Source organism: Rhinoraja longicauda, chromosome 7 (assembly GCF_053455715.1).
Source record: "Rhinoraja longicauda isolate Sanriku21f chromosome 7, sRhiLon1.1, whole genome shotgun sequence".
Lineage (NCBI taxonomy): Eukaryota > Metazoa > Chordata > Chondrichthyes > Rajiformes > Arhynchobatidae > Rhinoraja > Rhinoraja longicauda.
This window is the reverse complement of record NC_135959.1, coordinates 27,540,688-27,567,138: the sequence shown is the minus strand read 5'-3', so window position 1 is coordinate 27,567,138 and position 26,451 is coordinate 27,540,688. Positions and strand designations below refer to the sequence as shown.

The 26,451-nt window shown below is 43.7% G+C and overlaps 1 protein-coding gene across 1 annotated transcript; it reads left to right on the top strand.

Annotated features, from left to right (window-relative positions):
• Window positions 1-3,014: 3,014 nt before the first annotated feature.
• commd6 (COMM domain containing 6) lies at window positions 3,015-21,156 on the top strand. Its single transcript, XM_078402294.1, is given in 10 exon segments — window positions 3,015-3,032; window positions 3,034-3,110; window positions 3,112-3,149; window positions 3,152-3,220; window positions 8,848-8,906; window positions 11,294-11,359; window positions 11,477-11,553; window positions 14,406-14,577; window positions 17,215-17,367; window positions 19,722-21,156. Coding segments are annotated over 10 exon segments (780 nt in total). The 3' UTR covers window positions 19,773-21,156.
• The last annotated feature ends 5,295 nt before the right edge of the window (window positions 21,157-26,451 follow it).

Below are 26,451 nucleotides of genomic sequence, written 5' to 3'. Positions count from 1 at the left end.
GTATATTGTAAATAGCTGCGGTCCCAGCACCGAGCCTTGCGGTACCCCACTAGTCACTGCCTGCCATTCTGAAAAGGACCCATTTATCCCCACTCTTTGCTTTCTGTCTGTCAACCAATTTTCTATCCATGTCAGTACCCTACCCCCAATACCATGTGCCCTAATTTTGCCCACTAATCTCCTATGTGGGACCTTGTCGAAGGCTTTCTGAAAGTCAAGGTACACCACATCCACCGGCTCTCCCCTGTCAATTTTCCTAGTTACATCCTCAAAAAATTCCAGAAGATTAGTCAAGCATGATTTTCCCTTCGTAAATCCATGCTGACTCGGAACGATCCTGTTACTGCTATCCAAATGCTCCGCAATTTTGTCTTTTATAATTGACTCCAGCATCTTCCCCACCACTGATGTCACACTAACTGGTCTATAATTTCCCGTTTTCTCTCTTCCTCCTTTCTTAAAAAGTGGGATAACATTAGCTACCCTCCAATCCACAGGAACTGATCCTGAATCTATAGAACGTTGGAAAATGATCATCAATGCATCCACAATTTCTAGAGCCACCTCCTTAAGTACCCTGGGATGCAGACCATCAGGTCCTGGGGATTTATCAGCCTTCAGTCCCATCAGTCTACCCAACACCATTTCCTGCCTAATGTGAATCTCCTTCAGTTCCTCCGTCACCCGAGGATCTCTGGCCACTAGAACATCTGGGAGATTGCTTGTATCTTCCTTCGTGAAGACAGATCCAAAGTACCGGTTCAACTCGTCTGCCATTTCCTTGTTCCCCATAATAAATTCCCCTGCTTCTGACTTCAAGGGACCCACATTTGCCTTAACTATTTTTTTCCTCTTCACATACCTAAAAACGCTTTTACTATCCTCCTTTATATTATTGGCTAGCTTACCCTCGTACTTCATCTTTTCTCCCCGTATTGCCTTTTTAGTTATCTTCTGTTGCTCTTTAAAAGATTCCCAGTCCTCTGGCTTCCCACTCTTCTTTGCTCTGATATACTTCTTCCCATTTATTCGCTTCCCCTTTAACTCCATCTTCATATTCCCAATTTGTCAACCCCTCCCCCCACTACTTAGTTTAAAGCCACACGTGTAGCACTAGCAAACCTGCCTGCCAGAATGTTGGTCCCCCTGCTGTTAAGGTGTAACCCATCCCTTTTGAACAGGTCACCCCTACCCCAGAAGAGATCCCAGTGGTCTAGAAATCTAAGTCCCTGCTCCCTGCACCAGCCCCTCAGCCATACATTCATATCCCCGATCTCTCCAGTTCCTGCCTTCACCAGCACGAGGTACAGGTAACAGTCCAGAGATAACCACCCTCGACGTCCTACTTCTCAGTCTTCTTCCTAACTCTTTAAACTCACGTTGCAGTATCTCCACCTTCTTCTTCCCAACGTCATTCGTGCCCACGTGCACAACTGCTTCCGGTTGATCGCCTTTCCTCGCTAGGATGTTCTGAAGCCGCTCCGTGATGTCTTGAACGCTGGCACCGGGGAGGCAACAGACCATCCTCAAGTCCCGCCTGCGGCCACAGAATCTACTGTTCGTACCTCGGACGATGGAGTCACCCACTACTATGGCTCTTCCTGACTTCGGTCTCCCCGGTCGAGTCTCCTTGCCTGGATTAGAGCCACCAACCTGTCCGCAGCTCGGACTGGAAGCGTCTTTTGCCCCGACAGCTCCCAAGAGGGTGTACCTGTTTGCAATAGGCACAGCCACCGGTGTCTGTTGGGAGTCCACGTTCACTCCCCCTTGAAACGGTCACCCACCTTTGCTCGACCTGGGCCCTTGGCGTGACAGCCTCACAGTAGGTCCTGTCCAGGAAACTTTCGCATTCCCGGATGGCCCTGAGGTCATCCAGCTGCTTTTACAACTCCACCACACGTCCATTCAGGAGCTGCACCTGGACACAGTTCTTGCAGGTGTAGCTCCCAGCTCTAGCGGTGTCCCTACCTTCCCACATCCTGCAGGAAATACACTGCACCAACTTGCCTACTATTACTTTAGTGTCAAAAAACAAATCAGATTCCAAAACAAGTGTATCCTCCTCACCTCAGCCTCCTCGCCAAAGACTCGCAGCCAAAGACTCACACTTTTTTGACTACAGCCTCCTGGAATCTGAAAACTAATATTATCATAGATGTCTTCTCAGTAAACATTCAACCGTGTAGGGCGAAGATTCAGAATTACTAGATCAAAAGCTTCACTTTGCAAATCACCAAAGTATCCAAACATTTTACACATTGGTTATACTGCCTTCAAAAAGAAATGCCACTATTCAATTAGAAAATCGTACTTAAAGTTTGGGTCACGTGGAAATTTTCACAATTCAAACCTGGCACCAATGTTGGATCTTAAAATAACTGTCGCCCATTTTGCGAGTTATTGAATCCATCAACAATCCCAGCATTGTGCGAAGAAAGACAGGCGCATATTTTACATTTTATTTTCTCCTCGTAAGTTCTTCCGAAACGACGGCCAAGAGCAGACAAACACTTCTTTACAACCTTTGCAGTCCCAGTAACTCACCTGGTTCAATACCTAGGGGCAAAAGAATGAAAGAGAAAACGGATTAATCGGCATGAAAGAGAGCTGTCAAATGTAATTTACAGTGTTCATTTTAAAGAATGCAACAAAGCTCGTACATCAGGATTGGCTTCCAGCGGCAACCAACGTGGGCAATTCATTCTTTAGTATAATTTGGCGAGGCCTTCAGTTCTCCGTTACAGTTGCTGCTGTTTCTCCTCCTCCCCCAGATCCTGCTTCCGTCTGGTTCCTGTCTGAGACAGGTCCTTGCAGTACAGATGGGGGAGAAAGAAACATCCTGCAGGAACTTAAATTCGTCGCAGCTTCTGGTGCATTTAATCAATGCGCATAGGAATCAAGCAGCGACTTGTGCAACAGGGCACTGAGACGCAGCGGCGTTTTTAAAGTGGTTAGTGCAGTGAAAAGAGGGTGAGACAGAACTGTGCAACTCCCTGAGAGTGTGCTGATGGTTGATGCGGTCAGAGGGTAAGGCAGGGCAGCCAATCGCTGCGAGCCGCCGGCCTGGGAAACCCCGGCGCGCGCCCGTCTACGTCATCCGACAGAACGTTGTAACAGTGTTTGGAACGCGGAGACAATGCGGGGGGAGGGGCTGGGCGGGGCAGGGCTGCACCGGTGGACATGGCAGGTCCAGAGTTACAGCTGGGTGTCGGATGGGCTGGTGAGTGATAATCGTGGCCTCATAGTCCACACCCTCCCAGAAACGGAGCACTGGGTACTGTGTGCACGGTATAATGTCATTGTGAATTTGAAAGGAAAATCCTTTCATGCTTGTCTGTGGCAACTACATATTTGACCACACTTCGTCTGCCATGTCGGACAGACTGTAAACAGTTTGTGTGGGAAGGAACTGCAGGTGCTGGTTAACAGTCTGTGATGTGAGCTTGAAGACTCCAAGTGTAAATACAGATACAACGTGCCGGAGTAACTCAGCGGGCTGGGCAGCATCTCTGGAGAAAAAGGATAGGTGACGTTTCGGGCCGGAACACTTCTTCAGACTGAAGGGGAAGGGGGAGGGAGGGAGGGGAGAGGAGAGAGCTGTCGGCGAAAAAAGACCATGACCAAGCAGAGCCAGCCACAAATGAGGGCCACATCAGGCTGGGTGGTGCCCTGATAGGCCCATTGTTGGTGAGGGAACTCAAGGGGGATACTGAGGAGAGATGAGGAACTAGGTAAAAAAAACTTGGAGGGGGGGGGAAGGATGTAGAAACATAGAAAAATAGGTGCAGGAGTAGGCCATTCGGCCCTTCGAGCCAGCACTGCCATTCACTATGATCATGGCTGATCATATAAAATCAGTACCCTGTCCCTGCTTTTTCCCCTTGTCCCCTTTCCTTTAGCCCCAAGAGCTAAATCTAACCCTCTCGAAAACATCCAGTGAATTGGCTTCCACTGCCTTCTATGGCAGAGAATTCAACAGATTCACAACTATGGGTGAAGAAGTTTTTCCTCATCTCAGTCCTAAATGGCCCACCCCTTATTCTTAAACTGTGACTCCTGGGTCTGGACTCCCCCAACATCGGGAACATTTTTCCAATCCTTTAAGAATTTTATATGTTTCTACAAGATCCCCTCTCTTCCTTCTAAATTCCAGTGACTACAAGTCCAGTCAACCCATTCTTTCATCATATGTCAGTCCCATCAACCCGGGAATTAATCTGGTGAACCTATGCTGCTCTCCCTCAATAGCAATAATGTCCTTCCTCAAATTAGGAGACCAAAATTACACACAATATTCCAGGTACCATCTCACCAGGGCCCTGTACAACTGCAGTAGGACTGCCTTGCTCCGAAACTCAAATCCTCTCGCAATGAAGGCCAATATGCCATTTGCTTTCTTCACTGCCTGCTGTACTTGCGTGCTTACTTTCAGTGACTGATGTACAAGCACACCCAGGTCTCGTTGTACCTCCCCTTTACCTAATCTGACACCATTCAGATAATAATCTGCCTCCCTGTTCTCGCCACCAAAGTGGATAACCTCACATTTATCCACATTATACTGCATCTGCCCACTTACCCAACCTATCCAAGTCACCCTACAGCCTCATAGCATACTCATAGCAGCTCACACTGCCACCCAGCTTTGTCTCATCCGCAAACTTGGAGATGTCACATTTAATTCCCTCGTCTAAATCGTTAATATATATTATAAATAACTGGGGTCCCAGCACTGAGCCTTGCGGCCCCCACTAGTCACTGCCTGCCATTCTGAAAAGGACCCGTTAATTCCTACTCTTTGCTTCCTGTCTGCCAACCAGTTCTCTATCCATGTCAATACCCTATCCCCAATACCATCTGCTCTAATTTTGCACACTAATGTCGTGTGTGGGACCTTGTCAAAGGTTTTATGAAAGTCCAGATACACCACATCCACTGGCCCTCCCTTATCCATTCTACTTGTTACATCCTCAAAAAATCCCAGAAGATTAGTCAAGCATGATTTCCCCTTCATAAATCCATGCTGACTTTGACCGATCCTGTCACTGCTTTCCAAATGTGCTGTTATTACATCTTTAACAATCGACTCAAGCATCTTCCCCACTACCGATGTAAGGCTAACTGGTCTATAATTCCCTATTTTCTCTCTCCCTCCTTTCTTAAAAAAATGGGATTACATTGGATCAGTTCCTGTGGACTGGAGGGTAGCCAAAGTCCAGAGAACATTGGAAAATGGTCACCAATGCATCCACGATTTTTAGGGCCACCTCTGAGTACTCTGGGATGCAGACAATCATCTGCCTTTAGTCTGCCTTCAGGATTTATCTGCCTTCAGTCCCAATTGTTTGCCTGATTCCATTTCCTGACTAATGTGGATTCCCTTCAGTTCCTCCCTCCCACTAGATCCTCAGTCCCCTAGTATTTCTGGGAGATTGCTTGTGTCTTCCAGAACCAAAGTACTCGTTTAACTGTTCTGCCATTTCTTTGTTTCCCATTATAAGTTCACCTGTCTCTGATTGTAAGGGACGTATATTTGACTTCACTAATTTTTTCCTTTTCACATATCAAGCTTTTAGAGTCAGTTTTTATATTCCCTGCAAGCTTTCTTTCATGCTCTTTTTTCCCCTTCTTAATTAACACCTTTGTCCTCCTCGGTTGAGTTCTAAATTTCTCCCAGTCCTCTGGTTTGCTGCTTCCTCTGACCAATTTATATGCCTTTTCTGTGGATTTAACACTATCCTTGATTTCCCTCGTTAGCCACGGTTGAGCCGCCTTTCCCGTTTAATTTTTTTGCCAGATAGGGATGAACAATTTTTGGAGTTCATCCATGCGGTCTTTAAATCTTTGCCATTGCATCCCCACCGTCAACCCTTTAAATATAATTTGCCACTCTATCCTATCCAATTCCCATCTCATACCTTCAAAATCTCCTTTTGTTAAGTTCAGGACCACAGTCTCTGAATTAAATGTGTCACTTTCCATCCTGATGCAAGGTGGAAGATAATTACAATTAAAGAATTAAACATTCATAAGTTCCAGCAGCAGAATTAGGCCATTCCGCCGAATCTGCCATTTAATCATGGCTGATCTATCTTTCCCCCTCAACCTTATTCTCCTGCTTTCACCCCATAATCCATGACAACCATACTAATCAAGAATCTGTCATTCCCTGCCTTAAAAATATCTATCAACTTGGCCTCCACAGCCATCTGTGGCAATGAATTCCACAGATTCACTACCCCCTTACTGAACGTACATCCTATTATTCTGAGGCTTTGGCCTCTGGTCTTGGACACTCTCACTAGTGGAAAATTCCTGTGGACATCCACTCTATCCAGACCTCTCACTATTTGGTTAGTTTCAATGTGGTTCCCATCATCCTTCTAAACTCAATGTTGTAAGATGCCCAAGTAAAATATATGTGCTGTTCCTCCCATTTGTGTGTGGCCTCACTCTGGCAATGGAGGAAGCCCAGGACAGAAAGGCCAGGATGGGAAGGGGAGTTGAAATGGGTAGCAACTGGGAGAACCCGTAGGCCTTGGTGGACCGAGCATGAGTGTTCAACAAAATGATCGTTGAGTCTATATTTGGTCTTGCCAATGTACAGGAATCAACATCGAGAACACTGGGTGCAGTAGATGAGATTAGAGGAGGTCTAAAGAAGGGTCTCGACCCGAAGCGTCACCCATTTCTTCTCTCCAGAGATGCTGCCTGTCCCGCTGAGTCACTCCAGCTTTTTGTGTCTATCTTCGAGGCTCTGTTTCACCTGAAAGAGCTTTGGAGGTCCCTGGATGGAGTCGATAGAGCAAGTATAAGGACAGGTGTTGCATCTCCTGTGGTTGCAGTGGAAAGAATCTGGGGAGAGAATGGTTTGGGTGGGAAGGTATGAGGGAACCAAGAAGTTGCACAGGGGGCAGTCTTTGCGGAAGGCGGAAAGGGCTGGAGATGGGAAGATGTGATTAGTGGTGGAATCCCAAAAGAGGTGACGGAAATGTCAGAGGATAATGTGTTGGATGCGGAGGTTGGTGGGGTGAAAGGAGGACCAGGGGATCTCTGTCCATGTTGCGCGTGGGGGAAGGGGAGTGAGAGCAAAACTAGGGGATACAGAGGAGACACTCTGACAGAAGGGGTGAATCCACTTTCCCTGATGAATGAGGACATCTCAGATGTCCTAGTATGGAACATCTCATCTTGGAGCAGATGTGGTGGAGACAGAGGATTTGAGAGTAGGGAATAATGTATGTTGGTTACAGGCCATGAGCACAGAAGCAGAAGATCTTCTGGAGATCACATATACAACGTAAAGTTGAACTAAAGCAATTGTACGTTTCTTGCAGCAATATGCACCATGCCTCACTTTAAAGGTTATTGCAAATCTATATACTAAAACTCTCGTTTGTTCGTGTTGTCTACAGTCAAAACGGTACACGATAGCGCAACAATGTTAGGCCCACCTTACTCACCGTCGTCCCATGGTCATATAGAAAAAGTTTCATTGAAATTGGTGTTTTATTTTTTAAGTTATTCACATTTTAAAGTTTTAAAAACCGTGCATGCGCAGTTGGGGCCCAGTTGATCTGGTACTTATATAAGATGGCCGCCGCATCCGCGTATGTGCAGAACAAACGTGTCCGCGCCTGCTCAGTTGGGGCCTGGGAGTGGGAGGGGGGAGTAGGGGAGGGGGGAGGGGGGAGGGGAGAGTAGGGGAGTAGGGGAGGCGAGAGGAGAGAGGGGAAAGGGGAGGATGCTGCACCAATGCAGGAGAGGTTTGGGCCCAACAGTCCACTTGGTCTAGTGACCTATAAGAATGAAGAAGGAAGTAGAGGCTATCATCAGTGTGCTAAAGCTAAATTACATTGCAGGGTTAAAGTTGTTCTGAGGGATGCTGCGTAATAATGTCCAATTTCTTCCAGACTTTACAACAGTCTGCTGTGTTAATACTATTATACCACTTCTGGAAAGGATGTGAAATGTAAAGGGTAAAGTAATGATAAAGTGCACATAATAAGTCTAAAGAAAGTTTAGCAAATTAAAGTCCTCTTGCTCTTTAGGATGCTTTGGGCATGCTAAAGGTGGTATGTGATGTGTCAAGTTACGGTATAGTTACAATACTAAATCAAGCATAGGATGACGATGAAGAAAATCCTATTGCATTTATTTCTTGCATCCTCGCGAAGAGTGAGCACAGTTCTTCATGCTTGAGGAGGGAACATTTGGAATCAACAAATTCTGTTAGTATTTGCTAGGTGGGCATTTTGCCTGACCTTTTACTTCAAAAATACAGAAACAGAATGGAAACAGACCCTTTGGCCCACTGAGTCCATGCTGACCAGTGATAACCCCATGCACTAGTAATACCCTACACACGAGTACAATTTTACAGAAGCCAATTAACCGACAAACCTGCACATCTTTCGAGTGTGGGAGGAAACCGGAGAAAACCAACACGGTCGCAGGGAGAATGTACAGACAGGAACGAACCCTGGTCTCTGGCGTTGTAAGGCAGCAACTCCACTGCTGCCCCACTGTGCCATCCCCAATCAACTGCTGAGTCTTTTCAGCATCTTCTATTTTTATTTTAGGTTTCCGGCATCTGCAGTTTTCTTTTAAGCCAAACCTTTTATTTTGGTCTATCTGGTAAGGGACGAGGTACATCTAATGCCATGGCATGTTTGTTGAGAAGGGTCTCAACCCGAAACGACACCCATTCCTTCTCTCCAGAGATGCTGCCTGTCCCGCTGAGTTACTCTAGCATTTTGTGTCTACCTTGAAATAAGGAAGTGACTGACAGCTATTAATTCCATATTTTTGGTGCAAGATACATTGTACACCTTTACTTAATTGCAGGTTTTGAAAAGTCAATCGAAAGCATCAGTAAATTGCCCCAAGATTTATTTGCTGAGGTGGTATGTATTAATTTGTGAGCCACAATGGCAACTTTAATGTAAAAATGAAAATGTAAAGTGGTTTGTGGTGATGTAAAACATAAAGTGTCGGAGGTACTCAGTAGGTCAGGGAGCATCTGTCTGACCTGACCGCTGAGTTCCTCTAGCACTTTGAGTTTTGGCTCAGTAATGAGTAGGTTAACCTATGATGAGCGTTTGTCAGCACTGGGCCTGTACTCGCTGTAGTTTAGAAGAATGAGGGGGGACCTCATTGAAACTTACAGAATAGTGAAATGCTTGGATAGAGTGGATGTGGAGAGGATGTTTCTACTAGTGGGAGAGTCTAGGACTAGAGGTCATAGCCTCAGAATTAAAGGACATTCTTTTAAGGAGGGAGATGAGGAGAAATTTCTTTAGTCAGAGGGTGGTAAATCTGTGGAATTCTTTGCCACAGGTTGTGGAGGCAAAGTTAGTGGATATTTTTAAGGCAGAGATAGATAGATTCTTGATTAGTACAGGTGTCAAAGGTTAGGAGGAGAAGGCAGGAGAATAGGGTTAGGAGGGAGAGATAGATCAGCCATGATTGAATGGCGGAGTAGACTTGATGTGCCGAATGGCCTAATTCTACTCCTATCACTTAAGATTCTATTATCTGCAGTTTCTAAAATGGATTAAATTCTTTTTTTTTATCATCAATCTACATACAATACCCCATAATAAAAAAGCGGAAACAGGTGTTTAGAAATTTTTGCAAAGTAATTTAAAAGAAATAACTGAAATATCACATTTACATAAGTAATCAGACCCTTTACTCAGTATTTTGTTGAGGCAACTTTGGCAGTGATTATAGCCTCAAGTCTTTTTGGGTATGACACTACAAGCTTGGCACACCTGTATTCGGGTAATTTCTCCCATTCTTCCCTGCAGATCCTCTCAAGCTCTGTCAGGTTGGATGGGGAGCGTCGTTGCACAGCTATTTTCAAGTCCCTCCAGAGATGTTTGATCGTGGTTCAAGTCCGGGCTCTGGCTGGGTCACTCAAGGACATTCACAGACTTGTCACAAAGCCACTCCTGCGTTGTCTTGGCTGTGTGCTGAGGGTCATTGTCCTGTTGGAAGGTGAACCTCCGTCCCAGTCTGAGGTCCGGAACGCTCTGGAGCAGGTTTTCATCAAGAATCTTTCTGTACTTTGCTCCATTCATCTTTTCCCTCGATCCTTACTAGTCTCCCAGTTCCTGCCGCTGAAAAGCATCCCCACAGCATGATGCTGCCACCACCATGCTTCACCGTAGGTATGGTATTGGCCAGGTGATGAGCGGGGCCTGGTTTCCTCCAGACATGACGCTTGGCATTCAGGCCAAAGAGTCCAATCTTGGTTTCACCAGACCAGAGAATGGTCTGAGAGTCCTTTAGGTGCCTTTTGGCAAACTCCAAGTGGGCTGTCGTGTGCCTTTTGCTGAGGAGTGGCTTCCATCTGGCCACTCTACCATAAAGGCCTAATTGGTGGAGTGCTGCAGATATAGTTGTCCTTCTGGAAGGTTCTCCACTCTTCACAGAGGAACTCTGGAGCTCTGTAAGGGTGACCATCGGGTTCTTGGTCACCTCGCTGACCAAGGCCCATCTCCGATTGCTCAGTTTGGCCAGGCGGCCAGCTCTATGAAGAGTCCTGGTGGTTCCAAAGTTCTTCCATTTAAGAATGACGGAGGCCACTGTGCTCTTCGGGACCTGCAATGCTGCAGAAATTGTTTTATACCCTTCCCCAGATCTGTGTCTCGACACAATCCTGTCTCGGAAGTCCACAGACAATTCCTTCATCTTCATGACTTAGTTTTTGCTCCGACATGCACTGTCAACTGTGGGACCTTATATAGACAGATATGTGCCTTTCCAAACTATGTCCAATCAATTTAATGTACCACTGGTGGACTTCAATCAAGTTGTAGAAACATCTCGAGGATAATCAAAGGAAACAGGATGAACCTAAGCTCAATTTTGAGTGTCAAAGCAAAGGGTCTGAATACTTATGTAAATGTGATATTTCAGTTATTTCTTTTTAATTACTTTGCAAAAATTTCTAAACACCTGTTTTCGCTTCTTCATTGTGGGGTATTATGTGTAGATTGATGATTAAAAAAAAAGAATTTAATCCATTTTAAAATAAGGCTGTAACGTAACAAAATGTGGAAAATGTGAATGCACTGTATGTCATAAAAATATGCTCATCAAGGAAATTTAATTGAAACAAAAAGTTTTAAATTTTGGACCTTTTGATCATTGACATATCATGAATCCATTGCCTGCAGTCATATATTCATTGTTATATTGGGAACAAAAGTAATTTTGTACTCATCTCTTTAAATTTTATGTTTCTGCTTTTGTTTCTGTCATTTTTAAAATAAATTTCCAATAGTGCCAGCACATCATGTTATACCTGCAATGCAAAACTCCTGGCGTCAATACACTTGAATTGGCTGAAGTAAGTTTATGAATTTTTGAATTTTTATTTTAAATATAATCGTACAGTTTTCATTTGTGTTACTTTTATGTTAGATTTATGGGTACTTCCTGAATTTTTTTTTTTTTTTTTGAACAGAGACTTCAAAATGCTGGTGTTGAACTGGATGTGGAAGCTACGAAGGAGATAGTTCATGTTATCTCCTTGATTTTCAGGTAACAACCTTGCAAACATCTCCAATTGATGAAGTATGTAGCCAACAGTTTTAGTACAAAAAAACGCTCTCATTAATTTTTTTCTCTATCATTATTTGAACCTGGTGATGCATTCATTTGATAGCTTCTCCCTATGGAAACTAATCGCTGTGATATATTAACATATTTTCCTTTTTCTGACTTTGTCTCATGTGCCTGTAATGCTTTTTTACATCTTAGAAATGGGCAGCATTCTATGGTACAAAACTGAGCATACTCAGTAAACACAAGGTGGCGTGGTGGTCGAGTTGCTGCTTTACAGCCCTTGCAGTGTTGGGGACAGGGATCGATGCTGTCTGTACGGAGTTTGTACGTTCTCCCCATGACCGCGTGGGTATTCTCCTAGATCTTCGGTTTCCTCGCATACTCCAAAGACGCACAGGTTTGTAGGTTAATTGGCTTGGTGTATGTGTAAATTATCCCTCGAGTGTGTAGGATAGCGTTAATGTGCGGAGATCACTGGTCGGTGCGGACTCGGTGAGCCGAAGGGCTTGTTTCCGCACTGTATCTCTAAACTAAACAAGAAATCTGGTAATTTATTCATGAAGTGCAGTAAAAAAACCAAACATATACATTGTTAGTTATACCCCAATGAAAATGAAATAACTTTGACTGTGCAGTTTTATTTTCAAGTGGAATCTCTTTGCAATTTATTTTTTGTAGCTGAGAATATTTTCCAATTTGAATACTGCAAACTATCCAAATGAACAATGGCATCCAACATTCCCCAGATCATTTAATTGATCAGAATTATGTGTTCTTTTGAGTATTCATTTGTTTTTTGATTAATATCGTTATTTAGTACTGACATTATTTTTAATTTCTACTTGGAAACGTAAGAATAGAATTAGTGTGTGATTCAATAGAATTTGATTGAATTATTTTGTTTATTGGTGCATTCATGGGGCAGAGAGACTCTCTGGTACATTAATGTGGATCGGGTGTTACATACTGGGTGGCAGTTTTTTTTCCTTAATACTTATGATTGATTTTCTCTTGCCTTCTATGAAATAGAAAGAGGCCATTTGGCCTATTGGGTCTATGCTGGCTTGTGACATGAGGTTCATATTTTCTTCGGACACGAGGAGACCATTCAGTCCACTAAGTCCATGTCAACTGTTTCAGCAATCTCATAGTCATAGAGGGATAGAGCATGGAAACAGGCCCTTCGGCCCAACTTGCCCACACCGGCCAACATGTCCCAGCCACACTATCATCATCATATCATATATATACAGCCGGAAACAGGCCTTTTCGGCCCACCAAGTCCGTGCCGCCCAGTGATCCCCGTACATTAACACTATCCTACACCCACTAGGGACAATTTTTACATTTTTACCCAGCCAATTAACCTACATACCTGTACGTCTTTGGAGTGTGGGAGGAAACCGAAGATCTCGGAGAAAACCCACGCAGGTCACGGGGAGAACGTACAAACTCCTTACAGTGCAGCACCCGTAGTCAGGATCGAACCTGAGTCTCCGGCGCTGCATTCGCTGTAAAGCAGCAACTCTACCGCTGCGCTACCGTGCCGCACTAGTCCCACCTGCCTGTCTTTGGTCCATATCTTTCCAAACCTGTCCTATCCATGTATCTGCCTAACTATTTCTTAAACGTTGGGATAGTCCCAGCCTCAACTACCTCCTCTGGCAGGTTGTTCCATACACCCACCACCCTTTGTGTTAAAAAGTTAACCCTCAGAATCCTGTTAAATCTTTTCCCCTTCACCTTAAACCTATGCCCTCTGGTCCTCGATTCACCTATTCTGGGCAAGAGACTCTACATCTACCACTTTACCCATTATTTCCCTGTAACCTTTTTTTTCTTGCATACCATCAACTCTCCCTGAATCCCCTGCCTCCCATCTATCCAGGGATGATCGGCCAATTAGCCTACCCTTGGGTCGAGGAAGGAGACAAGAGCACCTGGGGGAAATCCTTGTAATCACAGGGAGAACATGCAAACTCTACACAGACAGCACCCAATGTCAGGATCGAACCTCGATCATCAGAGCCACAATATTGAGGGCGTGCAGCGTAGGTTCACTAGGTTGATTCCCGGAATGGCGGGACTGTCGTATGTTGAAAGGCTGGAGCAATTAGGCTTGTATACACTGGAATTTAGAAGGATGAGGGGGGATCTTATTGAAACGTATAAGATAATTAGGGGATTGGACACATTAGAGGCAGGAAACATGTTCCCAATGTTGGGGGAGTCCAGAACAAGGGGCCACAGTTTAAGAATAAGGGGTAGGCCATTTAGAACGGGGATGAGGAAGAACTTTTTCAGTCAGAGAGTGGTGAAGGTGTGGAATTCTCTGCCTCAGAAGGCAGTGGAGGCCAGTTCGTTGGATGCTTTCAAGAGAGAGCTGGATAGAGCTCTTAAGGATAGCGGAGTGAAGGGGTATGGGGAGAAGGCAGGAACGGGGTACTGATTGAGAGTGATCAGCCATGATCGCATTGAATGGCGGTGCTGGCTCGAAGGGCTGAATGGCCTACTCCTGCACCTATTGTCTATTGTCTATAATATAATGGTATGGTGTACTGTGCCACCAATCTCATTAACTCTCTTCTGAACACATTAGTCGGAATGGTCACCTTCCATGTTAGTGCAACCACCTATTGTTGCTCTTCTCCTCCTGACTCACTGACAGCTGAGGTGCCATTCTTGCCGTGTGGGGAATTTCCCTGCCTAGTGTCCTGCGGCTGGAGATGGGTTCATGCTGTAAGGAGGTGTTTGTTTATGTCGGTTAAACTATGAATTCTGATTTTATTGCATTGCCTTTCACCAATTTTCCTGCTCTCTTCCCTTAGTCGGGCGGCTGCACAGGGCAGTGTGTCAGCTGAGGAACTCGTTTCAAAGCTGGCAGACAGCAGCAGTAAGTGGTCTAAGCAAGCACTTCAGGCCATCCGTCATGTGTGGAATGAACAGGGCAAACTCATTGTGACTGCAGAAGATGCCAAGCACATGTTAACAGTAGGAAAGGTGAGTTGGCCACTCTGTGATTTGCTTTTGCAAACCCAAAGCTAGTTGTTGTTACTTGAGCAAGGCAAAATCAAAATTGTTGTCCAGTCATTTAACTTCCAATGATCAGTCTGAAGAAGGGTCTCGACCCAAAACGTCGCCCATTCCTTCTCTCCTGAGATGCTGCCTGACCTGCTGAGTTACTCCAGCATTTTGTGAATAAATAACTTCCAATAATCAATCAACTTGATATATTAACTTTAGTTTAGTTTAAAGATATAACGCGGAATCAGGCCCTTTGGCCCACTGAGTCCGCAACGACCAGCGATCCCTGCACATTAACACTACCCTACACACACGAGGGACAATTTTTTACATTTTTTTTATACCAAGCCAATTAACCTACAAACATGTACGTCTTTGGAGTGTGGTAGGAAACTGAAGATCTCGGAGAAAACCCACACAGGTTACGGGGAGAACGTACAAACTCCATACAGACAAGCACCTCTCGTCTGGATCGAACCTGTGTCTCCGGCGCTGTAAGGCAGTAGCTCTACCGCTGCGCCACCGTGCCCCTCTCTGTTTTACTTTTGAGAATTAGGAGAGTTGTTCCAAGAGAAAATTCTTTGAATAGATTCCCAGCTTGGTTGATGTCTTTTACTTGGGGGAGATGGTGGGCATTGATGCCCACCATGCTGTGTCTCTTCTGACTAAATAGTCCCAGACATGGTCCGTGGCAGCAGTTGCAGTGCATGTGTCATAACAGGACAGTTTAAAAGGTGCACATTTCTTGCGGTTCTCTTCAACTTGTTTAAGCCCTATCCTGCCATAGACTTTGCTCTGCTGAAGACACTGCCACCATTTGTTCCAATTATTTCCAGGGGCTTCCTCTTGGTCAAGACCAATTCCAAATGTCTTCCCGCCTGTATCTTTACAGCACAGCTTATTGCATTTGTTGTTCTTGTATCGTCTAATAGTTCCACTGACCGCATTTACTACGCATAATTGTCTCCATGTGAGCAAGGCAGTCGTGTTTGGTAAAGTTTGCCCTTTGTAACCACAATTGCACAGGTTTTGCAACCGTGCCATTTAATATTTGAGAGGGTAAGCAGCGCAGCGCAGCTCGCAGCTGATTAACTTTAATGCCTAAGCTGTCCATGCTCCACCAACAGTGAAGCTGGACTAGTCAGTGCGCAAAATTTGTACACTTGCATTTTGATCGCAGTGATAAGTTTGGAGTTGTTTCCTGAAGCATCAGCTTTCCCAATACAGATGTTACATTTTTCATCCTGTGAAAGGCTAGTCGTGCCTATATAATACAAAAGTACTGTCCAATCCATCTCTCCTCTTGCGGACTTTGGACTTTGTCTACGGCTTGCTAATGCTTATTACATTCGGCACTGTATCTTCCTTTTTGCTCTTCCTATTGTACTTGATTGTATGATATTATCTTAGCTGATTGCATGCAAAACAAAGCTTTTCACTATACATTGGTACGTGTGACAATAATAAACCTAAATCTAAAACCCAGATAGCTTGAGCTTTGAGCGACTCTTAACCTGTTGTTGTTTTGATTGACCGATGGTGAACTCCTCGTCCAAGCAAAACTTTTTGTTATTCTGATGATGAGGTCAAATGCCTTTGAATTTGGACCAAAGAATCAAAGTTTTAAGTTTTGTAGGAAAATAACTGCAGATGCTGGTACAAATCGTAACAAGGACAGAGTCCCCCTTGTCCTCATCTTCCACCCCATCAGCCAGCGTATCCAACAAATTATCCTCCAACATTTCTGTCACCTCCAACGGGATCCCACTACTGGCCACATCTTCCCATCTCCTCCCCTTTCTGCTTTCCGCAGAGTCCGTTCCCTCCGTAACTCCCTGGTCCACTCGTTCCTTCCTACCCAAACCACCTCCTCCCCAGGCACTTTCCCCTGCAACAGCAGGAAATGCAACACCTGACCCTTTACCTCCCCCTCGACTCCATCCAAGGACCCAAACACTCTTTCCAGGTGAGACAGAGTTTCACCTGCACCTCTTCCAACCTCATCTATTGTATCCGCTGTTCCAGATGTCAACTTCTCTACATCGGCGAGACCAAATGCAGGCTCGGCGATCGTTTTGCTCAACACCTTCGCTCAGTCCACCTTAACCAACCTGATCTCCCAGTGGCTGAGCACTTCAACTCCCCTTCCCACTCCCAGTCTGACCTTTTTGTCATGGGTCTCTTCCAGTGTCATAGTGAGGCCCACCACAAACTGGAGGAACAGCACCTCATATTTCGTTTGGGCAGCTTACAGCCCAGCGGTATGAACATTGACTTCTCTAACTTTAGATAGCTCCTCTGCTCCTCTCTTCCCCTCCCCCTTCCCAGCTCGCCCAGTGTCTTCCTGTCTCCACCTATATCCTTTCTTTGTCCCGCTCCCCCTGACATCAGTCTGAAGAAGGGTCTCGACCTGAAACGTCACCCATTCATTCTCTCCAGAGATGCTGCCTGACCCGCTGAGTTACTCCAGCATTTTGTGATACCAAAGTTTTAAGTTTCATTATTATCAAGACATTCAATGCATATCAAAGTTACAACCAAAAATCCATGACATTTGTACGACAATACTGCTTCCAAAGTCATAAATGTATTGTTTTTCGCTTTGTCTTCAAGCTTGTGGACTTGCAATGGAAACTAGGAATGGCGATGAGTTCTGACGGCTGCAGGTCTCTGAATTACCCATATGTGACCATGGTGCTGAAAGTAGCCAATCCCTCAGGTGAAATAATCAGGAGGTCGTTTGAAATGACCATCCCTCAGTTTCAGGTCAGTAGTCCGAAGACTCAAATCCACGAGCGTCATTCTTTTTCCCCTTTTTTCTTTAGAGATACAGCGCAGAAACAGGCCCTTCAGCCCACCGGGTCCGCGCGGCCCAGCGATCCCCGCACACTAACACTATCCTACACCCACTAGGGACAATTTTTACATTTGCCCAGCCAATTAACCTATATACCTGTATGCCTTTGGAGTGTGGGAGAAAACTGAAGATCTCGGAGAAAACCCACGCAGGTCACGGGGAGAACGTACAAACTCCGTACAGACGGCGTCCATAGACAGGATTGAACTTGAGTCTCCGGCGTTGCATTCGCTGTAAGGCAGCAACTCTACCACTGCGCCACCGTGCCGCCCGAAAGGGAAATTAATGGGTGCAAAATTGTGAGGGTTGTTGGAAAAGCAGCAGTCCTGTGCTGAGTGTTTTTCATGGAGCTGTCACTGAGAATGGTGTTATGATTGGTGTAATGAATGGTGTGAGGAGTACACTGCCACTTGGAACATCTCTCAGTTACAAAGGGTCATCTTGCTCAGCCCACTCCATCCAATAATGTTGGGACAAGCCGGGATCATGAGCAACAGAAGATAGATGCAAAATGCTGGAGTAACTCAGCGGAACAATGTGGCCTGAGTTACTCCAGCATTTTGTGTCTATCTTCGATTTAAACCAGCAGCTGCAGTTCTTTCCTACACATCATGAGCAACAGGCCAAATCTGTCCTGCTATGGTTTAAAACCTTTCCCTATTCTCATGGAAGATCATCAACTGGAAATGTTAAGATTCTACCGGTTGTGCTCGGTATGTACAGCATTATCCAAGAGGCTAATGATGGGTGTACTCGCTGTGTGTGGCTTGTATCCTTATTATCTTCTCATGTCGTCTTACAATATTGAAGGTGGCCATTCAGCCCATTGAGTCTATGCTGGTTCTCCAGAGCATTCCAGTGAGTCCCTATTCCCCCATTTACTTCCCTGTAACTTATTCTCTCTCATAGGTCCATCAACTCCCCCCAAATTATCCTGCCACACACCTCCACTAGTGGTAATTTGCAACAGCCTATTAACCTAATAGGCAGCACATCTTTGGGATATGAATAGAAATTGGCACACCCCTGGCAAACTGTGTTTACACAACAAGAAATTGGCAACACCAGATGAGAGCACCTGATATCGGGGTTGAACCTGGGACAGTGGAGTTATTGTGGCCGCCTTTGTACTGCTCATTATGTTCAGTGAACAGCTAAGAGATTAGTATTCTCCCCACAGGTAGTTCTGCTATTATGTGTGCTTCCATAACACTAGTTGAATATAACACGAGTGGTGAATTAGGGTACACGATCTGCATGACCAGGCCAAATTGGTTGTATCATGATTTCAATTAGTCAAGTCAAGTCAAGTTTATTTGTCACATACACATAAATGTGCAGTGAAATGAAAGAATACCCACAGTCCAACAATTAGGAACTAGAGAAACACTTAAAAGTTACTTTGGAAACTGATAAGTAGAAAAAAAAGCTTCCGGGGTGGGGTGGGGGTGAAAACAATAGTCGAGGGAAAATAAATGTTTCCATGCAACTTCCCTGCAGTTATCACATACCATTGTCTTTTAAGAATACTGCTGCTAATTTAACCATGGGTGGTCATTCAAATGGACAAGCAATTGTTTCTATTGAGACCTGTGCAATGACACCCTATTTAGCTTACAGTAACAAAAGTAAATTTGTTATTGAAAAGCCGTTTATTTTTGAAAATTCTGCCAGAAAAAAAAGCCTTGTTGTGGTGAGACTGAAACTCTCTAGTTCATAAAACCCCTTTCCCCATTTATACAATTCTTTCAAAAGTGAGATTTTCTATAACGCAAGGTTTCTTTGGAACACAATGGTCTCATTACAGCAGAATCACCTGTAGTAAAGGTTCCAGTCAGACTTTATTGCACATTTTGTTCTTTAATGTCAAGCCACCAAACATAAAAAGTAGCAAGTGGAGATGGTGGAACTTGGGAAATTTGATTTACTCGGAAATTATTCAAGGTTTACCTGTGCGCAAGTGAAATGAGGGAGGGAGTATATGTAAGGTCCAGAGAAAGGAATTAAAGGTGTGTTGAAATGAACTGGGATAGGAGATGACTGCTGTAAACACTATCAGCAGGGCCAAGTATTAAAATCTGTAAGAGTTTGTCAACACAGCTTGTCATCAGTTTGTTTGCAATGCCTAAATGAATAGGCGCAGTGAACAAATTGATCCTAAGGACATAATATAAGTAAAAGGGACAAACTGAGTTTATTGGTTAAGATCCTCTGATCCAGGCTGGGACCATCATTAAAATAACCTATTTCTGCTTCTCTATAGAACTTCTCCAAGCAGTTCCGGGAGATGGCAGCTGTCCTTGAAATGGTCTGATGTTGTTTGTGTTCTGACATTCTCTATCTCCGAGCCCTCGTCTGGCTTCATCCCACGGAGGGATTTCTACAAGAGGAAGAAAATGCTGTATGCAGCTGTTGATGTATGCTTTGGATGACTTTATTTTCCTTTTACCGCCCATAATTTTACAGTTGTTGGACTTAAATGTACATTTTTGGTTCATTAATGAATGCACTGTAGAGGCAGAGCAGAAAGACGTGTCCAAATACAAAACAAAATACACTGAAACCCGAATTTGTAATTGGATTGGTGGAACAGGAGGAATGGAGGTTGGCTATTGACAAACCGTCTATATGATAGAGACACAAGAATTGTTTTTTGTTCCTAGTGTGAATCCAAATCTATCTCATCGTGAAACCAATGTACACTATTTCTAATGTCTCATGGAACAAGTTAACAGAATTCTGGCAATCCAATTGAAACCTTTGCTAGTTGACAATGTTACAGAAAGCTCAGTAACTAGGAGTACTAGAGGGCAATATCCTGCCTGTGTCATCCTGTAAGTAGATTGACAAAAGGAAGAGCTACCTATAAGTTAATCGGGCAACTTTGCTTCAATACTTGGTGCTACAGGATTCCGGTTCCTTGGGCTAATATCTCTTCAGGGACAGAATGAACAGAGATACAAGGAATTACTTGTAGCACATACATTTGTATACACAGCTGTGCATTGGTTTATGTATGTAATCAGTGTTTATTTGGAGGGTGATCTTCTGAATGCGGTTCTACCCCGACACAAGGGGTGTGCTAATGAAGTGGTAATGAAATGGATGCGGTGATAGTAACATTGATTCTTGTGAACTGATTGCAAGTTTAGGTTTCAGGGGTACTGCCTCTTTTAGGCTACTCCGTCCATGTTTCAACGCTTGACTACCTTCGCACTGAACCTTGCCTACATTGTGTGAATCAATCAGTAGTGTGTGTCAGTAACCATTCAATGTTCGTTAGAAGTTGCAGCAATATTTAATATTAAGAATTGGCAGTGCCTCTGGAAAGTTTCACACTTCCTGTTTAGTTCAGAAAACTCCACTCTGAAGAAAGCCGTATTCATCCATTTCCGATCGTGGATTGTATTTTTTAAATTTATCTGCAGGTGATGATAATGTGGATTTGTTTTTGAAAATGTAATGCTATGATCAGGGGATGTAATCTTTTGCTGATGAAGGATAGTTGGAAATAAATCTACTTGAGTTGTATAGACATCTCCTTTTTCAACAGTTATTGTTTTGGAATATCAGCAGTCCATTTAATCCTTTCCCTTAAAGTTGTTGCAAAGTCATCAGCATTTCCTGCCACTGTGCCTTGGTGAAGTAGTGAAAACAAAACAATGCATTACCATACTCATTTGGTTCCTTGTAAGTAATAAACATAAATTTGCAAACTACTGAATATTTGTTGAGTGGCATATTTACGTGCTTCAATTTTATGAAATTTGGATCGAATTGCAGGTCAAAGTGTTTGACATTTCTGAATATTCTTAATCATTCAACACAAGCCTGATTTATGTTGCAAATTTTATAATATAAAATGACTTGTATTATTAGAAATGTACTGTTCCTTGGCTTTTAACACAGTTGTTCAAAGTTCTCCCATTTTTGTCAGTTTAAACTGATGATAAGGGACAGAATGTTCCATCTTTCAAACATGTACATCCTTCAGATCGATTTAAAGTTTATTTCTCATTTAGCCTGCAGTATTTGCTTCCGAACACAAGATGGCGATCACGGAGCAAGTTCCACTGCAGTGCCAATTTGCCGTTTATCGCCCTTGTACAGACTATGAAAATCCATTAAAACTCTCCCATAATGTAACGCAAATTAATTCATGCTAGGTTATGAGTGGGGAATAAATATAATTTTTCTTTATTACCAACATCTAAATTGAAAAGATACCAATAATTAAAATTATTGTAAGATTAACATTGTGCAAGACCCATTTCTAAGCTAATTTGATAACTCAGACTCTCAATACTGCCAGAGTTTTGATTTACAACCGACACTAGGACTCGGCCTCAAGGCTTTTCTCTCTATTGCTTTTATTGTTTGATTGTTTTACTTTAGTCTGGTGACAATAAGTGGAATGTGTTACTCAACATGTGGTATCACTAGCACAAGCAGATAGAAGAATAAGCAGGCCTCTTGGCTCCTTGACCACACATCACCAAACAATATGGCTGATCTATGCTGGTCTCAACTCCTCCGCTGTTCCGGTTGCAAAGAGCCCTTAATTCCTTGATCTTTCAAAAAATCACCTCTTTTAATTATCCCCGATGATCTAGCATGGGATAAAGAATTCCAGGAATTCACCACCCTCTGTGATAAACAATTCCTACACACCTTTGTTTTAAATGATTTGGTCCTTTAGCTTGTAGTTACGCTTCCTTGTTCAATGAGTGGAAACCTCTCAACATGTACCTTATCATATCCCCTTTGGATCTGGCATGGTTCAATAAGATCACCCGTCAATATTCTAAAATCCAATGTGTACAGGTTGCATGTTTTTAAGCTGTTTGTGATATGACAATCTTCTCACCCAGAAGGTAAGCTGGGGAATCTCTCTACTGGACTGCCTCCAATGCTAATAGAGGAACCAAAACTCTGCACAATAACAGTGGGCCTCACCACAGCCCTTCACAATGTAACAATGGTTCCCTCCTTTTAATCACACCCCAGTAATAAAGGTCAATATGCAATTTGTTTTCTTATTTACTTATAGCACCTGATTGTTTACCTTTAATGATTCTTGCACAGGAACACATTAATCACCTGTAGGAAAGAACTGCAGATGCTGGTTTAAATTGAAGGTAGACGCAAAATGCTGGAGTAACTCAGCGGGTCAGGCAGCATCTCGGGAGAGAAGAAATGAAGATGGACTGAAGGATAAAGACCCGAAACGTCATCCTTTCCTTCTCTCCAGAGATGCTGCTTTATCCGCTGAGTTACTCCAGCATTTTTTGTCTACCAACACATTAATCGCTTTGTATTCCATCCATTTGGTGGAGGTGGAGAGGCTATTCAGGAAACAGAAAAGCCGGAAATCTCCAGGACTGGACAATGTTTCCTCCTCTACCCTCAAGCTCTGTGCCGAACAACTGGCACCAATCTACACAGACATTTTCAACCAGTCCCTGCAAACCTGCACTGTCCCTGCCTGCTTCAAGGTCTCCACTATTGTCCCTGAACCCAAAAAGGCAAGGATCACTGGTCTTAATGACGACAGGCCTGTCGCACTGACCTCTGTAGTCATGAAGACCTTTGAAAGACGTGCTGGCCCAGCTGAAAAACATCACAAACCCCCTGCTGGACCCTCTGCAGTTTGCATACAGGGCCAATAGATCGGTGGATGACGCAGTCAACCTAGGCCTGCACTTCATCCTCCAGCACCTGGACTGCAAGGGGACCTATGCCAGGATTCTGTTTATGGATTTTAGTTCTGCATTTAACACCATTGTGCCAGAGCTACTCCACTCCAAACTCTCCCAGGTGACTGTGCCTGAACCCCTCTCAGTGGATCATCAACTTCCTGACAGACAGGAAGCAGCATGTGAGGCTGGGAAAGCACATCTTGGACCCGCAGACCCTCAGCATCGGAGCACCGCAAGGCTGCGCACTCTCCCCTCTCCTTTACTCCCTCTTTACTAACTACTGCACCTCCACAGACTCCTCCGTCAAGCTCCTCAAGTTTCCGGATGACACAACCCTGATTGGACTGATCCAGGATGGGGAGGAATCTGCCTACAGATGGGAAGTGACACAGCTGGCGTCCTGGTGCCATCGCAACAACCTGGAGCTCATTGCTCTTAAGACAGTGGAACTAATTGTAGACTTTCAAAGAGCTCCCCCTCCCCTCCCACCACTCACCATCAACAACACCACAGTCACATCTGTGGAGTCATTTAAGTTCCTTGGAACCACCATCTCCAGGGACCTTAAATGGGGGGCCACCATCGACTCCACAGTCAAAAAGTCCCAACAGAGGATGTACTTCCTGCAGCAACAGAGGAAACACAATCTGCCACAGGCAATGATGGTCCAATTCTATACTGCTATCATTGAGTCCGTCCTCACCTTCTCCATCATGGTCTGGTTTGGCTCAGCCACCAAGCACGACATCCGGAGGCTGCAACGGATCGTTCGATCAGCTGAGAAGGTTGTTGGCTGCAACCTTCCCCCCATTGACAAACTGTACACTGCAAGGGCCAGGAAGTGAGCGGGCAAGATCATCTCTGACCCCTTTCACCCTGGCCAGAAAATCTTTGAAGCACTTCCATCTGGAAGGCGACTCCGGACTGACAAAGCAGCCACAGCCAGACATAAAAACAGCTTTTTTTCCCACGAGTAGTAGTTCTACTCAATAACCTAATTCTGTAGTTTATTTTTGGCTCTGGTTTATTTGCACCCACATGTTTAGACCGTAATGTTGTATCCTTATTGTTTTGATGTGCTTATGCTTTATTCTTAATTGTTAGCTGTATGTTTGTGTTGTCATTTGTGAATGGAGCACCAAGGCACATTCCTTGTATATGCACATACATGGCCAATAAACTTATTCATTCATTCATTCATTTGAAATGTCTTCATTTAGATAATAATAGCATTAATATTGGTTTATTATTGTCCTATCTACCGGGAACACGTGACAATAAACCAATATCAAAACTTTGTTTTGCGTGTAATCCATTCAAATCATACCATTCACGAGTACAATCAAACCATACACAAGAATAGCAGGTGGAGCAAAGAGAAAGAAAATAACTAGAATATAGTGTTGAAAATGCCATCTTTTTCTTGTAACTTGCAAGGTGAGCAGCTATACTTCTACAAACAATGATGTGAAAACAAGCCAACTTTATACAAAGTGTGTAGGAAGGAACTGCAGATGCTGGTTTACGCCGAAGATTGACACAAAAAAGCTGGAGTAACTCAGCAGGTCGGGCTGCGGCTCTGGAGAAAACGAATAGGTGACGTTTCGGGTTTATATCCTTCAGTCCAACTTCAACTTTATATGAACACAGGTTACTGTTAAGGAGTAAATGGTTAAAAACAACTATCCCAGGATAGAAGAATAGATAGTGTTTTCATGTTAGAACATGCCACAGGCAAGGATAGTTAATGGTCTGTGAAGTTCTCTAAAAACGCTGGGAGAATTGATAACTCTTTAACTGAAGGAGTGTTCTCCAGTATGGATTGGTTGATCACAGAATTGTAAATTGGGCGTTGTTGCGAGAAGCTGGCTGTGGTGATTAAATTGTGAGGTATTGATTAAAATCAGACTTTCATGACATAAGCAAACAGAGTTGCAGAGCAACAATGGCTCGCTCCCCTTGTTCTCAACGGGTGTGTAGGAAGGAACTGCTTATGCTGGTTCACACCAAAGATAGACACAATATGCTGGAGCAACTCAGCGGGCAGGCAGCATCTCTGGAGAGAAGGAATGGGTCTCAGTCTCAGTCTCAGTCTCAGTCACTTAAAACATTGAAAACAACTGTATGGTGACCATTTGGTTGTAGTGAGATAAGAAACTCCAATGCATCTCCCACGCTATCAATGGTCACAAAACAGGCGGAAGGGTTTGTTGGCACTATGGTGATGAGAGATAACCAGAAGCCTAAAAAGTGAAATATCTAGGTAGGAATTCTTGGACACATGACAGATGAGAAGACTGTCAGGAGCAATCTCACCCTTAGTTGGGGTTTAAGGAATATGAAAGATTAGCATACACATAGTTCTACTATAATGCAATAGTGATGTTTCAAGGAAACCCCAGGTCAAAAAAAATGGCACTATATGAACAAATGTGTTAGTGAGGAAAAAGAGGTTGGGGTCTCTCTAGAGAGTTTTAGACCCACAATACAAAGTGTTTTTCCCTGCAAGATATTTAAAAGTAAAGGTCTTTTTAATTGCGATAAGTTTATTTTTGTGCTTTCAAATTAAAAATACCAAAGGCTTTATGTTACAGAATTTAGATTCATATGTGAAAGCAGAAGCAGAAGAAGCAGGAATTCAACCTCAAGTCTTTCTCCTATTCATAACATCGTAGCTGAACCCGATGCCTCAAGACAATCTTAGCACCCAATGTCCACATCTCTTCATTCCTTGTACTCCCTGTAGGGGAAGGAGATTAGAAGAATAAATGTTCCGTGACTCATCTGCAAGTTTAGTCAGGAAGCCCACCTGGAGACACGAGCAGCTTTATCCCTTGCAGAATAACATCTGGCTTGGAAGATGCATAGAAAGCAGAAAAATACAATTGATTAATGTGCGAGGAAAAATAAAGACATATTCAAGGGTTTCTGCACTCTACGCTTAAAGATTCCTTCTAATTTACTGCTAGTCAACTTGAAGTTTTTAAACTTGCTTGTTGCCAAAAAAAACTTGCTTGTTGTAAAAAAAAACTCCAGTCCTATTTTAAAATAACAAGATGCAACTCATTTTTTATCTTTACAACAGTAGACCCAATTAATCTCGATGAGCAATCTTTCTCTAGTTATGCAGTCGCGTTTTGACATTTAAAAGATTTATGGCCTTGTGTTTGGACATGTCTGTTTTTCCTACTTTATTACATTTTGATTGCTGCTAATTTCTTATTTCAACAAGAAACATCATGGAAATGCTGAGTTACAGTATATGTTTGATCACGAAAGATGTCCAAAACATGG